Raw genomic sequence first — 17,478 nt, forward strand, 5'->3', positions numbered from 1 at the left:
CTGTAGCCCAGGGTGGCCTCGAACTCACAGAGATCCGCCTGCCTCTGCCTCCCGAGTGCTGGGATTAAAGGCATGTGCCACCACCATCTGGCCTTTTTTTTTGGGGGGGGGTTTGAGTCAGCTAGCTTTTACTATTTTAAATATTTACTTATTTACTTTATATATATATATATATATATGAATGTTTTGCCTGCATGTATATATGTCCACCACATGTGTGGGGTGACTACAGAGGCCAGAAGAGGGTGTCGGAACCTCTGGACCTGGAGCTACCGAATGTTATGAGCTGCCATGTTGGAGCTGGGAATCAAACCCAGGTCCTCTGCGAGAGGAGTCAGTGCTCTTAACCACTGTGCCGTCTCTCCAGGCCCCTCAGCTAGCGGTTTTTTGTTTTTTGTTTTTTTGTTTGTTTGTTTGTTTGTTTTCCAGCTAGCTTTTTTATACAGCCCAGGCTCACCTGCTTAGGGATGATGACACCATAGTGGCCTGGAGAATTAACATTCCCTTGATACCTCAAGAACAGTATAGATGTACTGCTGGTGCTGAGAGCGAATTGCTCCTGGTGGTCCTTATGGACAAGCACAAGAAAAAGCTACCAGAAGACGTGTTAATCTGGTCAAGTAAGGAAACCACATATGGTGCAGCAGCTGCATCTGGCGTTACTGCTTAGGTTTTCGGTAGTCAGCCATCATCCTCCATAGCCCGTCTGTCTTCTATACACGCCACCAAATAGAGTTAAAGGGCGATGTGGTGAGAACCCCCACCCCTGCACCTCTCAAGTCCTTGATGGTGGCACTAGTCTACGTAATCCTTCTAAAGATCTCTTTGCATCGCTGTTTTCCAGTGTCCGCTGAACATCAGCATCTTCCACACTTAGGTCCGACCCGAGGGAAGGAGCATCAACGAAGCTCATTGGATGCGCTGGCGCTCCTCTGCCACTGTGCATCTTCCAGCACTAGTCAAGGGCATGGGTTCTGGGCTCTTCCGTTGCAGAGGATTAGGTGTTGCGGTGGATCTACGCTAGCATTCCAATTTCCCTAAGCCTCCAAATCCCTTCACCAGCACTAAGCCAAAGGATCAGGCATCTCCAGCTCGTGCTCAGTAGGCCATTTTTTGATAACTACTCAGGCAACATATTAAATGAACTCCCCCCCCCCTTTTTTTTGAGACAGTCTATGTAGTCCAGTGGTTCTCAACCTGTGGGTCAGGATCCCTTTGGAGGTTGCTTATCAGATATCCTGCATGTCAGATATTTACATTTCGGTTCATAACGGTAGTAAAATTACACTTATGTAGTAGCAACAAAAATAATTTTGTGGTTGGGGGTCACCACAACATGTACACAACATGTACTAAGGGGTCACAGCATTGGGAGGGTCGGGAAGCACTGATGGAGTCCTACCTAGCCTGGAATTCAGAGATCCACCTGCCTCTGCCTCCAGAGTGCCGGGACTGGGGATGTGAGCTCCCATGCTCAGCACTTTCTTTAATCAGATGACGGTCCATTTTAAACCTAGAATCTCTGCTCAATGAACTCATTCATATCTACAAACTCGGGCTGACCCAGGTTTTTGTTCCTTCTATCACTATCCCACGCCCTTAGAGTCCGTCCTCACACAGTTCGCCAGACTTCTGTTTGCACGGATTAACAAAGTCATTCCGTTCTCTACTGGTGTAGCACACCCCTTTATGGACCACACTTGGTTTCACCTGTAGGAGCCTGTTAGCTGTGAGTCCTATTACACGTGTAGAGAAAATGATTCACGGGAACTAAGCAGCACTGTCTTGCCCAGCATCTCCTACAGGGAAGGTCATTGCTTGGTCTACAGACATGGCAGGGGTAATTCTCCTAGGTGAAGAGGGCAGGAGGGCAGTACTGCAGAAACAGAAGGAGGGGGCACATCCTCGAAGGGTGGGGAGGCTACTTCCTCAGATGAAGGGATCTGAAGAGTCAATGCCCTCAGCCCCCTTGGGGTCCTCCCACACATCTCCACCCGGGGCCACAAGGTCCCGGTTTCTTTCTAACCAATACCTGCACTTCACTTAAAACTGCTGACATCCTTCAGGGCTGGGGCTTGAGGTTTTGATGTAAGTCAGCCAACCTTTCGATGAGGGCTTGGTTTTGATTTTCGGCAACTTGAAATCTATGGCTGCTGGAGAGATTTCTTCCAGGACACACCTAACAAACTTCAGCCCATTGGTGCGCATCTGGAGCTGCTTAATTTTACCACTAAGTTCATTCTTATATCTTTTGTGACTTTATCCAGAGATTCTGGAAGTCACCCGGCCAGCTTCATTATTTTCCATATTTTTCCACAAATGGCCAAAGGTTTTATGTACAGAGTCACTTGTTCCTCACAGGAAATGAATCAGGATAATTTTTAGACTGGCTTACAGGATGCGGTCCAGGTAATCCAACAGTGGCTACCTTGTGCTAGAGAGGCCAGGAATCCGCGAGTTGCTCAGTCTACTAGCTGGGTGTCTCAGCAGTCCCGAATTGTCCGTAACAGTCTGAAGGACTCCTGGAGAGCCACTGGTCTTTAGTCTATGGTGGAAGCTCTAGGAAGCTGGTTCTGGCCTCAGTGGGGGATGAACATGTAAGCAAGAGTGAGGGTAGCAGGCAAAAAGCAAGTGTCCTTCTCCCGTGTCCCTTTATCTGGGCTGCCACCCACAGTTAGGGTGAGTCCTCCTGACTCGATAATCTGATCACGACAGCCTAGTATGCTGACACACACCTTCAATCCCAGCACTTTGGAGAAAGAGGCAGGCAGGTAGCTGTGCGATGGAGGACAGCCTGGTCTACATGGTGAGTTCTTTGCTAACCAGGGCTACGTAATGAGAACCTGTCTCAGCAAACCAACAAGCAAACAAAACCAGCCAAAACCAAACTAAAGCCCTCACAGCATAATGCAGCAGCTTTCAGGATTATCTGATTCCAAGTTTAGTCAAGTTTACAACTAGGATTCCCAATTACAAGGCCCAACAGAAGGCCCAGCTGCTGAGGCTGGGGAGACGGCTCAGTTGGTAGAGAAGTGTGAAGACCGTACTTGACCCCCAGCACGCCCATACAAAGAGGATCGTGGTGGCTGCACTCGTAATCCCAGTGACAGGGAGGCAGAGACAGGATGGTCTGGGTTAGTTGGTGAGCTCCTGAAGATGACACTTGATGTTATCCTATGGTCTCCATATACAACTCCCCAACTCACACATGTGAGCACACACACACACTTGTTAGTGCAAATACACATGAGTACGCATACATACACACGTCAACACAAATGTGAGCACACACATACACACATGTCAGTAAATACCTGTGAGCACACACAAGCACACACACAGGAGCACACACACATACACACACACACACACACACACACACACACACACACACACCAGTAAACACACATGCCTTCATTTTTAAAGAGGAAACGCCTCCCAGTTGCACTTTAAGACAAAATCGATGTTTTTGTCCTCTGATGCCCTAGGCTTTCTGCCACAGGGATGGAACAAGTGTACAGTGCCAGGTACCTTCCCTTAGACTTGGGAAGCCTGTACTCTCCCCTCATCCCTTCCCACATACTTATGGCAATGTTAAACCTAACACCCTTTGATATGAATAATTCACACCCCTCAGGCAGGTGGCAGGAGTAATAACGTCTATAAAGTCTTTCTGGGCTGGGGAGATGGCTCAGGAGTAAAGAGCATGCCATAAAAGCTTAGAGACCAGAGTTCAGATCCCCACCACCCACATAAATATCAGACAGGAGGGGCAGCCTGTCTGTAATCCCAGAGACAGAGACAGGGAATCCCCGGGTAAGGTTGGCGGACTTGGGAAGCAGTTGGTTCAAGCGACAGACTCCCGCCTCAATGATTGAGAAAGTCCTCTGACCTCCACATGAGTGTGATTATATATAATCTCACATGTGTGGACATACAGACGTATACAAGTGACACACATAAGCCTTGCTCATTTTAAAGACTTGAAGACACAGATGTTCCTTGACTGAGGGTAGGGTTGCAGCCAGCAAATCCATTGTAAACTTACATCATACTGTAAGTTTAAAATGCCTGGGGAAAGTCCCTAATTCAAAATTTGAAGTATGTTTTCTACCGAATGCTAGTGTTTTTGTACCACCGTAAGCTGAAAGATCCTACGTCAAGCCATCATTAATCTGAGGCTCGCCTGCACAGCCTGGGTGAAAATTACACCCTTGCTATGTATGCAGAAGGAAAGCATTCCCAGGGACAACTCCCTCTCCCCTTTTCTGCCACATGACTTCCCTGATGCAGGGTTTCCCTGGGGCAAAAGGCCACTGAGGGAGGCAGCCAGCACACCCCAGCACTCGGTACGTGTACATCCCAAATCCCCGGCATCAAATGTGAAGGGATTAGAAGAGGAGGCCAATTTACGCTGCCTCAATCATGACCTCAGATACATGTTGTGATAACGACCTACAGAAGACAGTCACTGCTTCCACCTTGTGCATCCTAAAGCAAGGCTCAGACAGGTGAAGGGACTTCCTCCTGGACCCAGAGCTGCTTTGATCTAATCTCGGCATCCAACTCATCTCCTGGGTGGTGAGGCTGCAACTCTGTGTGTGGGTGTCACGGATGACACCCTGGCCAGAATCAGGTCCTAATTCCTGTCTGTTTGCTTCCCGAGTCCTTTACCTTCTCTCTGAGCTGCTGGGAACCATTTCCCTGTCGTTCCTCTGGCTGTTCCTGTGAAGTGGGACTCTCCTCCATCCTAGGCTAGCTCAGTCGCAGGACCTCGCTCCTTCCTACTCTCTTAGGCTTGCCCAGCCCCTACTTCTACGGCCCAAGGTGAGGGGAGAAAAGAGAGGCCACCAGTCTCAAATAAGCATTTAAAGTTGGTGGCAGATCTGGAGATGCAGGCCAGTTGGTAGAGTGGCCTTACCTAGCACACACGGAGCCCTGGGTTCAATCCCCAGAGCCATACAAACTGTCTGGTAGTGTATGCTTGCCATCCCATGTAGCACGAATCTTAAAGGGTCTTATTAATAAAAACAAACCTGGAGCCAGGTATTGGGGTGAACGCTGGAAGATCAGAGAAGCAGAACAAGCCACAGCCACCTCACCTCACCAATTCCTCAGCTGATCCTGTTTCCTCAGACTGGAAGCTTCTGAGTCCTCATGCAAATGGATCTCAGCTGAACTGCTTCTCAAAAGCCTAGAAGTTTAACAAAGGCTCTAGTTCCTGGTCCTCATGCCTTATATACCTTTTTGCTTCCTGCCATCACTTCTTGGGATTAAAGGCATGTTCACCACACCTGGCCGTTTCCAGTGTGGCTTTGAACTCACAGAGATCCAGACAGATCTCTGCCTCTGGAATGCTAGGATTAAAGGTGTGAGTGCCACCATTTTCTGGCCTCTATATCTAGTGGCTGTTCTGTTCTCTGACCCCAGATAAGTTTATTAATGTTCACAATATATTGGGGAACACAATATCACCACATCCCAATACAGGAGGTAGGGGTGGGAGGAGTTTGAAGTCATCCTCGGTTATAAAAGGTTCAGACCAGCTTGGGCTGCAGGAGGCTCTACTCCAAACAAAACAGAACAGTTAATGACGGTCAAACACATTTTAAGTGGCACGCTTCTGTTTTCTCTGCGGGCATGTCTCTTATCTGATGGATTCTTACAAACATTTTGCTGTTACATTTCTTGTAATACTACCTGGAGTTGTTATTTAGACATCATAAAAATCATTATGGTTTTTTAAAAGAAGGCAGTTTTGTTCCCACCAAAGAGAAAGCAAAGCTCATGCACATAAACCAGCCCCCCCCCGGCCACACACACACTCATGCATAGGTTTGGTCTGATACAAAACAGAATTTTCTCCCCACATCACTCTGCAAAATAAAAGCAGATGAATAATTGATAGAGCTTTTACAAACATCTAGCTTTTCAAATCCTTCTAGAAAAATCCAGTTCGATTACTTGCAGCCAGCATTTCTGTGATAAACCAGTGCAGAAATGGTTACCAATTAAGTAAAATTTATAATTCCCAACAGGCCCACATTCCTCAGAAATACATCAAGAACATTAACTTTTTTTTTTTTTTCCTTTTAAGCAACACACACTAAAACCCACAAAGCTGCTGCTGCTTTGTATCTGGAAACTGGAGTCCCACACGCTGAACAGGCTCCTGTGTTCACTGCCTGAACATCCTCCCTGAAAAGGGGGGTCCTGAGAGGTACACAGGAGACAGTCCCCCCGCTTTATTTTGTCAAGACCTCCCTCTGCTGTGCTCTTCGCTGCCTGGGGCTGTGTAACCCTCGGGAAATCACTGCTCTCTCAGGGGCCAGAGGGTGGTCTCCTAGTCAGTGAGTGTGGTGGCTACCTTGGAGCCCTGATGAGACTTACCACTGGTGGCAACAGGCAGCTGCGACATCTGGCCTCCAGGTGAGCTCTGAAGTTTTAGAGTCCCTAGACAGCCCTGCTGCTGCAAGCCACGAAGCGTCCACCTTCAGCAAACTGACTGTGGTTTTTCAGAAGGAGGGCGGCCACGGGCCTTCCAGGGTGTGGGTGACTGGGACACCTCCCCTCTCAGCTTGCCTGCCTACAGCTGGCCACAGGACTGGCCTGGGAGGGGTGACTGATGCTCGGTTAGAGAGAGCCCTGAGAGAGCAATTCTGCCAGAGACTTCCTGTTTGGGGAGGAAACCTCACTGTGGTAATTAGTGGCTCAGACTCCAGTGCCTTTGCTACAGGAATTGAGGCAGGATGGCCAGCTGAAGCCAGGATGCATAAAATGAATAAATGTCATCCAACGTGAAGGGGTGGAGGGGCAGAGGCAGAGGCACTGAGACTCTTCAAGGTACAAAGCAAGCGTAATGGTTACAGAAAGTAGCAACTGATCAATTTCTCATAGGGTAATTCATTGCATTCACCATGGCTGTCACCGGCTCAGTGATAACTCTCTCCGCCCTTTGTGCTGACGGAGGAGGCTTCTCTGTCACCGCGTGCCAGACGATGCCCAGAGCAGAACAGTGACGGACAGACAGCTCTACAATCAGAAGAGCATTTCACCTGAAATGGTAGATTAAGGCACACCCCACCTGCTGCTGGTGGCTTACCGCTGGTTTCCAAGGCTGCAAGGGCAGCCCAGAGTTCACAAAACTTCTGTATTGCTGAAGAGAATCATGCTGTCTGGGCTTGTGGGTGGGCGTCTCTGATTGTCTTCTACCTGTCAGAGAACCAGCAGTCCCACCATCTGGCGAAGGCTCTGGATAGGCACTCAGCGTCCCAGACCAGCCACTAGAGCGGGGCCTATCCCGCTCTGTCTGGCAGTCCTCTACGCCTGTCCCTAATGCTAAAGCCTCTTGAGGGCTGGTTTCAGGCAGCTCCTGGGGTCCAGCACAGGCCAATACAGAGACTGGTTTGTGTTCTTTTCCTTCTCCACCCCGACTTGTGACCCTCCTGCTCTTGGCCTCTTCCATCTGAGGTTGGAGATCCAACCCATGATGTTGGACAGTATTAAAGGCACCTATCAGCTCCTGTAGCCCTAGACGGCATGTACCCACTCTGAATTAACAAGTAAAACTGGGTTAGCAGTTGGTAGCGGCACTTAGGCGGCCCCGAGTATGAACTTGAGTTCAACCACACGCTTTAGACAGGCTTCTTTCCCACTCCGAGGGTCTCATGTAGACCAGGCTGACCTTATATCCCCTGTGTTGTAAAGAATGACTCTGAACTCTTGATCCTCCAGCCTCTACCTCCCAAGTGCTAGGATTGCAGGCACGCTCTGCTATGCCTAGCTTATGTGGTTCTGTGGGCAGAGCTCAGCAAGCATTCTTCCAGCTGAGCTACATCGCCAGTGTTCCCTCTATGTGTTGATCGTTAAGTAAAACAGTAACTATGGGCACCCTTAAAGACACAAGTTACTCAGCTACTATTGTTTGTACATGTCTGCCTGTGGTCTGGATCTGCTCACTGCTGCTGGGGGGTACCACATGTTCCCCGGACAGCATCAGCTGAAGATGGAAACCCATGCATCATTTCCCACAGTCCCTTATTCTGAGCTGTGCTCGCTTGATGTTGGAAGATACCCGTGGGGCTAGTGGGGCTCAAGGAGAGCTCTCCATTACCAGTGAGCCCAGAATCACCCAAAGAGCTGGGGCAGCAGGATTTGGGGCAGAATTCCCAACTCAGCACAGGGGCCTTTAGCATACTGTGTCCCAGTCAAGGGTGCTGTGTGATCTCCAGGCCCCCTTAGAGTAGCTGCTTTGAGCGGAAGGGACACTTCCCCAGGAAGAAACACCTGCTGGGTGGAGCGGAAAGGAGCGGACACACTCCCTCTCCAGTTCCTAGGGTTCCACCTGCTCTCATGTGGCTTTTCTCATGGAGACCTTGAAAGCTTAGGTGCATTATGGTCTCCATTTCCAGCCACAGAGCCTGGATTGCCAGGAGCAAGGCTTTCCAGAAGGCCAGCCCCAGCCCAATCAAGATCCCTGACAACCAGGCTCACACTGCTTCCTTCCCTTCCAGTCTGGGGCCATGTCTCCAAGGACCAGCCAGAGCAACTACCTCATCTTTTACAGTAGCTCAGTCTTCATGGGGGGACCGATTTTGCTGGGCAGAACATGCTTCCAGTATATTTCTGTCCCCAGCACAGGCCCCATGTGACATCCCACACTGTTCAGGTCAACTCCACCAGGAGGGCTGGAATCACAGCCATCTAGAACAAGTTTGCTTCCAGAGACAGTGGACTTCACTGCCATGGTCCTGCCACTTTCATAAGCCCTACCAGAAAGAACTACAGATCAATTCCCCCACAGTCTACAACCACCCTACCAATATCAGGTGCTTACAGTATGGGGGATCACTGTCCAATGCCTGCTCCCCGGCCCCAGGAGGGCCTTGCTGTCTTTACACAACCTGGGATCTCCAGCTCCATCCTTCACTGTCCTCATATTCCCCAAATTTGTGTCACTGGCTAGTGTGATGCTCTTGTGGCTGTCTTCTTGTTTGTACAGATTAATCGCTTAGACTAAGGAGGCTCAGAAACAAGCAACTGGACCCGGGGAGCCGCTCCGTGGAAGAGGACTTGCCTGGCACACTGTAGCCCTGTGTTTAGTTCCCAGCATGGAAGTAACGTCTAAACACTGGGCTGTCAGCATGGAGCAGCAGACAGACAGACACCTGACCACAGAACAGTGATATTCATGGCTGCTCCCGCGGGTGACCAAGGTGACAGGTGGGGATGCATTGTGGGAAGGGCTCTTATACTGCAGGGGCAACTAGACAGAGATCTGCTCAAAGCAGTGCTCTGGAGAGCAAGGCAAAAGGAAGATAAGTCCTTCCCTTACTTGTATTCAGAGTTCTAGAGGGCATGGATGAGTTTGGGAGTGCAACAATGGTAGTCTCAAGTCTGCTGGTCTGAGGGCCCAGCATCAAGTTAGTGTCTGTAAACGTTAGTTGAATGAATAATTGACGAAGCAGGATTTGGACAGGCATGGAGTGAGTAGAAAGGAGTCAGGTTTGGGGCTGTAGAGGCTGGAGGCTAACCTGCCCTTGGAAAAATCACATGGTTGGGGGAGGAACACCATCTCCTAAGAGTCTCAAGGGACAGTGAGCTCGTATATAAACCGCTTGGTCCAGGCTCGGGTGTGTGGAAGCTAACCACTCAGGAACGAGGACTGTCGTTTCGGGCAGGAGGGCATCAGTGCAGGGCAGGCTGAGGAGGAGAAGGGTGATGAGCTCGAGTGCACTCTCAGAGGCAGATGGGATGGAGAGTAGGCCCAGTTTTGAGGGGCCAAGCAGAAGAGGTGATTTCCTGACTGGATATTTGAATATCACATGGGGAGTCCACCACTTCATAACCTTCACAACCTCACAGATTAGGATGGGGTTTCACTAGTGGGACAGGAGTAGGAAACAGGCATATGGGCGGGTAGGATGGCTCAGTGCATGAAATGCTTTCTGCACCAGCCCAACACAAAGACCTGATGACCATGTAAAGATAGAAGGGGAGAACAGTAAGGTCTCCCAGGCTGTCCTCTGGTCTCCACATGTGTACCATGGCGCACACATCTTCACACATCACAAAGCAGAGGCACACATCCATCCCTTGGTAAAGGAGGAAAGGGGCAAATGTAGGTTCTAAATGGACAATCTTCCCTCTTTTAAATCCAGAGGCCCATTGCTGGTCCAGATACTGGGGAAATTTCATAGAGTACTTAAGGTACTCAGCTCCAGCCTGCCCAACCCAAAAAGCCCCAACTACTCTGTGGGGTAGGGAAGGCAGAAAGGGGCAGATCCAGTTTCAGCCGGAAGGCCGAGAACCCAAGTCCCAGAAGGCCTTCCATCCCTGCCCCAGCCTACTAAGGTTTCGGTTTGCAGACAGTGTGAAGTACAGAGAAGCTCTTCCTAGGCTGGGGGCAGGTATCCAGATTCTCAGAAGCGTTCCAGGGGCCTGGAGCTAGGACCAGCCCTGTCACAGAGAAGGGGATCCGCTCTGGGCCTCAGTGGTCTATCAGAGAGCAAATGAACCTGGAAGGTCCAAGCAGATGAATCCTCAGATCTGACGTGGGAAGATGGCTCAGTTGATACACTACTTGCCTTGCAAGCGTGAGGACCTGAGTTTAATCCCCAGAACCCATAAAAGAAGCAGGGCATGGTGGTGCACACTTGTAGTCACAGAGCTGGGGGACGCAGAGGAAACCGGCAGACCCTGGGGCTCTCTGGCCATTCAGCCTCCCTGAATTGGTAAGTCCCAGCGCAGTGGGAGAGCTAGTCTTGAAAAACAAGACGAATGCTTCTAAGGAATGACAGCTGAGGTTGACCTCTGGTCTTCATGCTCATGTGAGCACACACATGCACATGCACACACATATATACACGCACCTCAGCATAGGCATGAACACAAACACACAACATTAATATTCAAACCCTCGGGAGCAGAGGGAAGGATCTGATGCTGGGGTGCTATATAATTTACTGCCTGGGGGCACCACTCCCTCTGCTTTATGGGGATGTAGTGTCCAAAGACCTGGGCAAGGCTTAACAATTGAAGAACCAAGTTCAGGGAACCAGAAGACTTCAGTGTTGGCTGAGATTCAGACTCACTGCTTGCTGACTACAAAGCCAGACTCCCCTACCAACGGTTACCTGCCTTCATCCCATCCACTGTGAAGGCTTGCGGCTTTGGACTTCGATCAAGAACTTTCACTTTTTAACACCCTGAAACCCTGTCTCTGATAAGGCTGAGGGAGGAAGAACCATAAAACAAGGACAGAAGACATGACAGGCTGGGAATCCATGGGTCTCGTGTCTTCAGGATGGAGAGATACACACTTAAGCAGACCATGTCTGGAGGACCTCAGCAGGCTTGGGGCGGTCTGGTCAAACTCCACGTGACCAGCTGGGCCAGCCTGAGCTCCCAGCTAGCCCTGAGGCCAATAGCCTCCCTTGACAATCTCATTCCAAGGCCTCCTTAAAAAAGTCTTCCCATCCCCCACCACTTCACCCAGTGACATTGTCTGTCCCATTCCATCCATCCATCCATCCATCCATCCATCCATCCATCCATCCATCCATCAGGTATTGATTAATCAGTTGCTTGCTGCCAACCCCTGTGCAGGCCACTGGTGACAGAGATGAGTAAGACAGACAGACACACAGCTGGGCCCTCCTTGTACTTCTGACTGATTCAGCTGGCTGTCATCTGTGTTTTTAACAGCCTTTGCAGGGGCCAGGGAGACGGTTCAGTCAGTGATGTGTTTTCTATGCAAGCACAAAGAACCGAGTTCGAAAGCCGAGAACTCAAACTAGTGCACCCGTGCACACTCATAATGGCAGCATCCGAGAGGTGGAGACAGGGGGATTCCCTGGGCTTGCTGGCCAGACAACTTAGTCAATTGGTGAGCTCCAGGTTCAGTGAGTGATCCTATCTTTTCAAATGTGCACACCAATAAAGGAAGATACCCAACATCCACCGCTGGCCTCAACACGGACACACACTACACATAGCCCTTGCAGTGACTTGAGAGGGCATGCCCTTTGGTCTTGTGGGCATTGTGCCCACCCAGCACTGCATTCCTCGGGCTGTCCAGATATTCTGAGGATCTGGCCTGCTTCTAGAAGACCCCTTTGTCCAGAAAGCCTGCAACTTCTATGACTTGCTACCTACCTGTGTGTCTGTGCAAAATGCCAAGGACCTGGAAGGCTTGGCATCCTCCTGAATAACCAGAGATAAGCCAGGGCCTCCTGGCTGCCAGGATTAGCTGGGCTAGTTCATGCAGAGGCCCTAGCAAGCAGCCTGGCACACATCTAAGTGCCTGAGAAATGTTGGCTGCTGATTATAGCAGCACTCTGCCCGGCAGACATACCTCCCTACAGCATTTCACGAGCCCCTTCTTTCTGGAGCCTGTTTCAGAAGTGACTCTGAACACCTGTTAGATTTCTTGGTGCCCTGTACCACCCCTCACCCCCCACCAGCACAAGCTGCCTCTTGATCCAAGCAGCCCAAGACACAACCTCCACTTTAGCTAACTGGAGTGACCAAAGTTACCACTACACTCCTGCCGGCAACCGGCTCCCAGGTTTCAATGGGGCAAGAGGAATTACTTTCCGGTTAAGACTCCGCGGGCAGAGAGGCGGGCACTGGGCAGATTTGCCTAAACCCGCTGAGCTAAAAGGAGGAGCACGTGGCACCCGTGGTAGAGCCCGGAGGGTGGCTGACAAGTGCAACATGGGCTCAGAGGGACGCCTTCTTCCCCCTTGTCTGTGGCCACCCCGCTGGGATCTTCTGCCACCAGACTCACGTGGCTTGATCCTAGGGGACCTAGGTTACCCGACCTGTAGCGATCGCTCGGGGTGCATCAGAGCAGGCGCGCACCAGGGGTCCCCGGGACAGTACACTCACTGCCTCCGACACCCGAGCCTGGAGAAGGTCACTCACCTCGGCCGCCGGCCGCTTGGAGGAGCCAGGGTAGCTGCAGGTCGCCGGCGGAGGCGGTGGCTCGGCCTCAGGCTCCTCCTCTCCTCGTGCCCCGCCCGCCCGTGGGGCCGGACCTGGCCGGGTGGTGGCCACCCGCCAGCTCGCGGCCGCTTATCCAGCCACGCCACCCCTCCCGCCCTCAATCGCGGAGTGCAAGGCCCTCGGTCCCCGCCCTGCACTGCAAGTGGAGGAAGCCACCAGCCACCATCCTCCTCCGTTCCCCTAGGGAGTCTCAGGGCCGGTCTTGTCACTTCCTGGTCTGCCCACAGTAAAGTGAGCAGAACAGATCCCCCCCCGCCCCCCCCCCACACGCTAAGGAGAAGGGGGTGGGGAAGACAGGATGACCTCTGCCCGCCTCCCCCACTTGAAGAACACTTCAAATGCAAGTGCGGTTTATGATCAAGGTCAAAGCGGTAGTTTCGGCGGCAGACTGGGGATGCACAGGTGGGCAGAGCCCAAGGTGACAAGTCGGGGTGGGTTTCTTCCCTCTTCTGCAGTGAGAGCCAGAACAGCAGCAAGGGTGCGCAGGCTTACAACCGGGGGGGGGGGGGGGGCTGACTGTAGCTGCATCACATTTCCATCTCCTGCGCCCCTTAGAGATGACTTTTGACCTGCCTTCGGAAGTCCGCAGGTTTCAAGGCCCGTTGGTTTTTGTGTTGGTCCCTGGGAACTACTGGCTAAGCTAGAACCCTACACACACCTCTGAGTTCCAGGATGTCACCCTTCCCTGTCAAAGGTGTCCCCTGCCCTGGGACACTGCCTGATGCTACGCCCCTCCCCCACAGGGCCCACATCGGCGTTTGCTGTACAGCAACACACTAGGGCACAGCATGTCCTTTGAGACTTACCCTGTGGCCTCACCTACTGAGGTCCCTGGGGGCGTTAACTTCACACTCTGCTTATGGGAAGTGGGACTGTGGCTTTCCCGACTCCTGGGACACTTTCTGGGACATTCCTAGAGATCAGAAGGATATTCCTGACTTTTGCAGTGCACATGGGAGGGTCAGGGACCTACAGAGGTGTTTGTATGTGTGCACATGTGTGTGGGGGGGAACAGGGGTGCATGCACAAATGTGCTTGTATGTGTGTGAAGGCCACAGATTAATGTGAGGTCTTTTCCCTCAATTGCTTCTCCACTTTATTTTCCGAGACAGCGTCCCTGGAAGAACCTGGAGCTCACCGATTTGGCTAGGCTACGATGTCTGGGGAGCCCTGGGGAGCCTCCCGTCTCCTTTCCCCGGTGCTGGGATTACAAGTACACCATGCTGGCTTTTTATGTGGGTGACCAGAACTTAGATCCTCAAGATGGCACGGCAATGCTTTACCAGCTGGACCCTCTCCCCAGCCCCTTGTTTTGGAAACAGTGCCTCCCCGAGTAGCCCAGACTGGCCTTGGACTTGCGGCAAACATCCTGTCACAGCAGGGATTACAGGTGTGAGGAACCGTACCTCAACTGAAGTCACTTTGAGGAATTCTGAGAATCCTGTTTTCCAGGAAACCCCAGGGGCTCAGGGAGATAAGATTTAGAGAGGCCAGAAGTAACGAGGGTGGGCCCCCAGAATGGCCCTAAACCAGATGCTTAAAGGCATCAAGGGAGAGCCAGCGAGGAGGCTCAGTGGTAAAGGTAGCCCATATCAACCTCAGTTCAGTCTCTGCGACCTGCAAAGTGAAGAGAACCAACCTCTAAAAGCTGCCCTCTGACCTCCACGTGTGTACTGTCCAAGCTTATGTACACATACAAGAAAGCATTTTTTCTTTCCCTTAAAGGTACAGTGAGATAAAGAAGCAGAGCTCTCGCTGTGGAGGGAAGGCTGGTCTTCCCGGGTTTCTCAGCTTCCCCAGCAGCTCAGAGCTCCCAAGAACATCTTGACCTTCCTCTTGCCTAGGGGATCCCTTCATTGTTCCTCAAGGCTTCTCCCCAGCTCTCTATTCTGTCTGCCCCAGGGCCTAGACCCTCTCTAGCCTTGTTCAAGGGTCCCAGTGTCCAAATATGCCCCAGCAGACACATCTCTGAGTTCCCATGGCCGTTCTTAAAAGTTCTCATCCATTCAGGTTATTCAGTGCTCCAGGGTCCAGACAAAGTGCCAGGCCTGCCTTGGGCAGACAAGAACCAGTGTCGAGTTCTACGATGGCCGAGATGGCCTGATCTTGAAAATCTGCCTAGGGAAGTTGAGACTGCTCAGTCAATAAAGTATTTGCCTGGCAAGCATGAGGACCTGAGTTTGATCCCTAAGAATTTACATAAAAAAGTCAGGCGTAACAATACAAGTTTGTAATGTCACTATCGGGGAGACAGAGATGGGCAGATTCTGGGGCTCACTGGCCAGCCTACTTGGTGAGCTCTAAGTCATTGCCTTAAAAAACAAGATAGGTGGCATCCTGTGGGACAACACCTAAGGTTGACCTCTGGCCTCCACATATAAGCACATACCTGTATACATAAGGTAGACTCCTTATTGTGAACTAATACTGTGTATCACTCAATACTGTAAGATTATGAGACACTAGAAATCACCCTGAGTATACCCCCAATCTCTTGCACCCTGATTGCTGCCCTGCTATGGCATAAATTGCCTCTTTCTTTCTTTCTTTCTTTCTTTCTTTCTTTCTTTCTTTCTTTCTTTCTTTCTTTCTTTCTTTCTTTCTTTCTTTCTTTCTTTCTGTCTGTCTGTCTTTCTTTCTTTCTTTTTCTTTTTCTGGTTTTTTTTTTTTTTTTTTTGGTTTTTTTGAGACAGGGTTTCTCTGTGTAGTTTTGCACCTGTCCTGGATCTCGCTCTGTGGTGTAGGCTGGCCTTGAACTCACAGAGATCTGCCTGCCTCTGCTTCCCGAGTGCTGGGATTAAAGGCGTGTGCCACCACCGCCTAAATTGCCTCTTTCTATTCCTCTACTGAAGTGAACTTTTTTTAGACAGGGTCTCATGTATCTCAGGCTGGCCTTGAACCCACTGTGTAGCCCAAGATACTCCCTGGTACAAAACTTTTATGTATAATCAACAGTCCTTGCTTGTGGTTAAGCATGGAGATGTGTCAGACCCACGTGGAGGCTGGGAGATTTAGAGGTGCACCCAGCTCCAGGAAAACAGAAACCAATAATCCCTGGGGCTCTCTGGCCAGCCAGCCTAGCTAAACCCAGTGAGCTTCTGGCTAAGACACTCAAAAGAAAGCCAGGCAGATGGCGTTTGAGGTTGACGCCTCTTGTCTACACACACACACACACACACACACACACACACACACACACACACACACACACCAGGCATGAACCCACACATGTACAAAAAGAAAAGGAAAGAGGGTGTGCACTTCCTTGGAGGAAGCATGCCTACATGGACTTCTGGGGTTCCTGAGAAAGGAGCCTGAGCAGCAGGAATGAGCCCTTGCTGGGAGAGCTGGTTAGGACACTCTGTACTTCTGCCATGCCCTGCCTCCTCCCTGCCCCACAGACCCCGGCTCACCAGGTCTAGAGTAGGTTGCGCTGGCCTCCTTCTCTGGTGATTCTCCACAGCCCTGTGTGGGGAGGGTGGGGCAAGAGCCCTGCTGACCGTGGGCCTGGGCAGCCATGTCTGTGTGATGTTGCTCTTCTGAAGCTGGGCCCCCCAGGCTGGGTGGCTGGAGCTGACTGCACCCACCGCTGGAGCAGTGGTGAACGGGTATAAACCAAGCTCCAAACAATCAGGTCACAGCCCCGCCCAGGACCTGGTGGGATGTGGAGGTGCTGGTCAATGGCCTCAGGTCATCTGCAACCAGGCTGAGTTCAAAGGTGGACAAAAAGCCTCCAGTATGAAGGTTGTGATTCCCCAGCCCTGTTGTCCTCTGCCTCGTGGGACTTGACCCTGCAAAAGGAGGAGGGGAGAAGGGAAGTGACATTTGAGCTGAGCTGGTAACAAGTGCTACTTCGGGAACTCTGCAAAATGAATTGGATGTGGTGGCACATACCTTTAATCCTAGCCCTGGGAGGCGGAGGCAGGCAGAGCTCCGAGAGTTCAACGCCAGCCTGGTCTACACAGTGAGATCTTGTCTGTCAAAACAAAACAGAATAGAGCAAGGCCAATGAGAACACTTGTTGGCTGCCTTCAGTCCCGACAACCAGGGTTCCATCTCAGGGACCAACACTGTAGAAGAAAAGGACCAACTCCCTCAAGTTGTCCTCTGACCCCACACGTGTACCCCACACATATACACAATAAATAAATAAAGGGAATAAAAATACTAGTGAAATTAACATTTTAACAACAAAAGAATAGATCAGGTCCATCTCCAGGTACCAGAGTGACTCACCATCTGGAAGTGAGATGTGGCATACCTGAGATTTGAACCAGGTTCCTCTGTACCCAGGATCACTTTTACTTCTCCTTCCCAGGTGGAGGGAGGGCTCCAGCAGTCTGTGGCCTCCTCGCCTTTGGAGACTCCTTTAGCTCAAGGTCTGAGATGTGGGTGTGAGGCCTCTCAGGGGCAGTGCATGCTGACTGACTGGAAGGAGATAATTCTCTCCCACAGGCAGCTCACCACAGA

General features: G+C 51.1%; 1 protein-coding gene across 2 annotated transcripts in view; it reads right to left on the minus strand.

Moving 5' to 3' along the window:
• Steap3 (STEAP3 metalloreductase) overlaps positions 1-16,653 on the minus strand; it is a 54,461-nt gene extending 37,808 nt beyond the window's left edge. The window contains exon 1 of one of the 2 annotated variants that reach the window (XM_006980946.4): positions 16,422-16,653. In XM_006980946.4, the coding sequence (XP_006981008.1) occupies positions 16,422-16,527 (106 nt within the window). In that variant the 5' untranslated portion in view covers positions 16,528-16,653. Of the gene's footprint in view, positions 1-12,927; positions 13,038-16,421 lie in introns of those variants that run through there. The other variant, XM_006980947.4, reaches the window with a different exon arrangement.
• Positions 16,654-17,478: the final 825 nt, after the last annotated feature.

Source organism: Peromyscus maniculatus, chromosome 11 (genome assembly GCF_049852395.1).
Source record: "Peromyscus maniculatus bairdii isolate BWxNUB_F1_BW_parent chromosome 11, HU_Pman_BW_mat_3.1, whole genome shotgun sequence".
In the NCBI taxonomy this organism is placed as follows: Eukaryota; Metazoa; Chordata; class Mammalia; order Rodentia; family Cricetidae; genus Peromyscus; species Peromyscus maniculatus.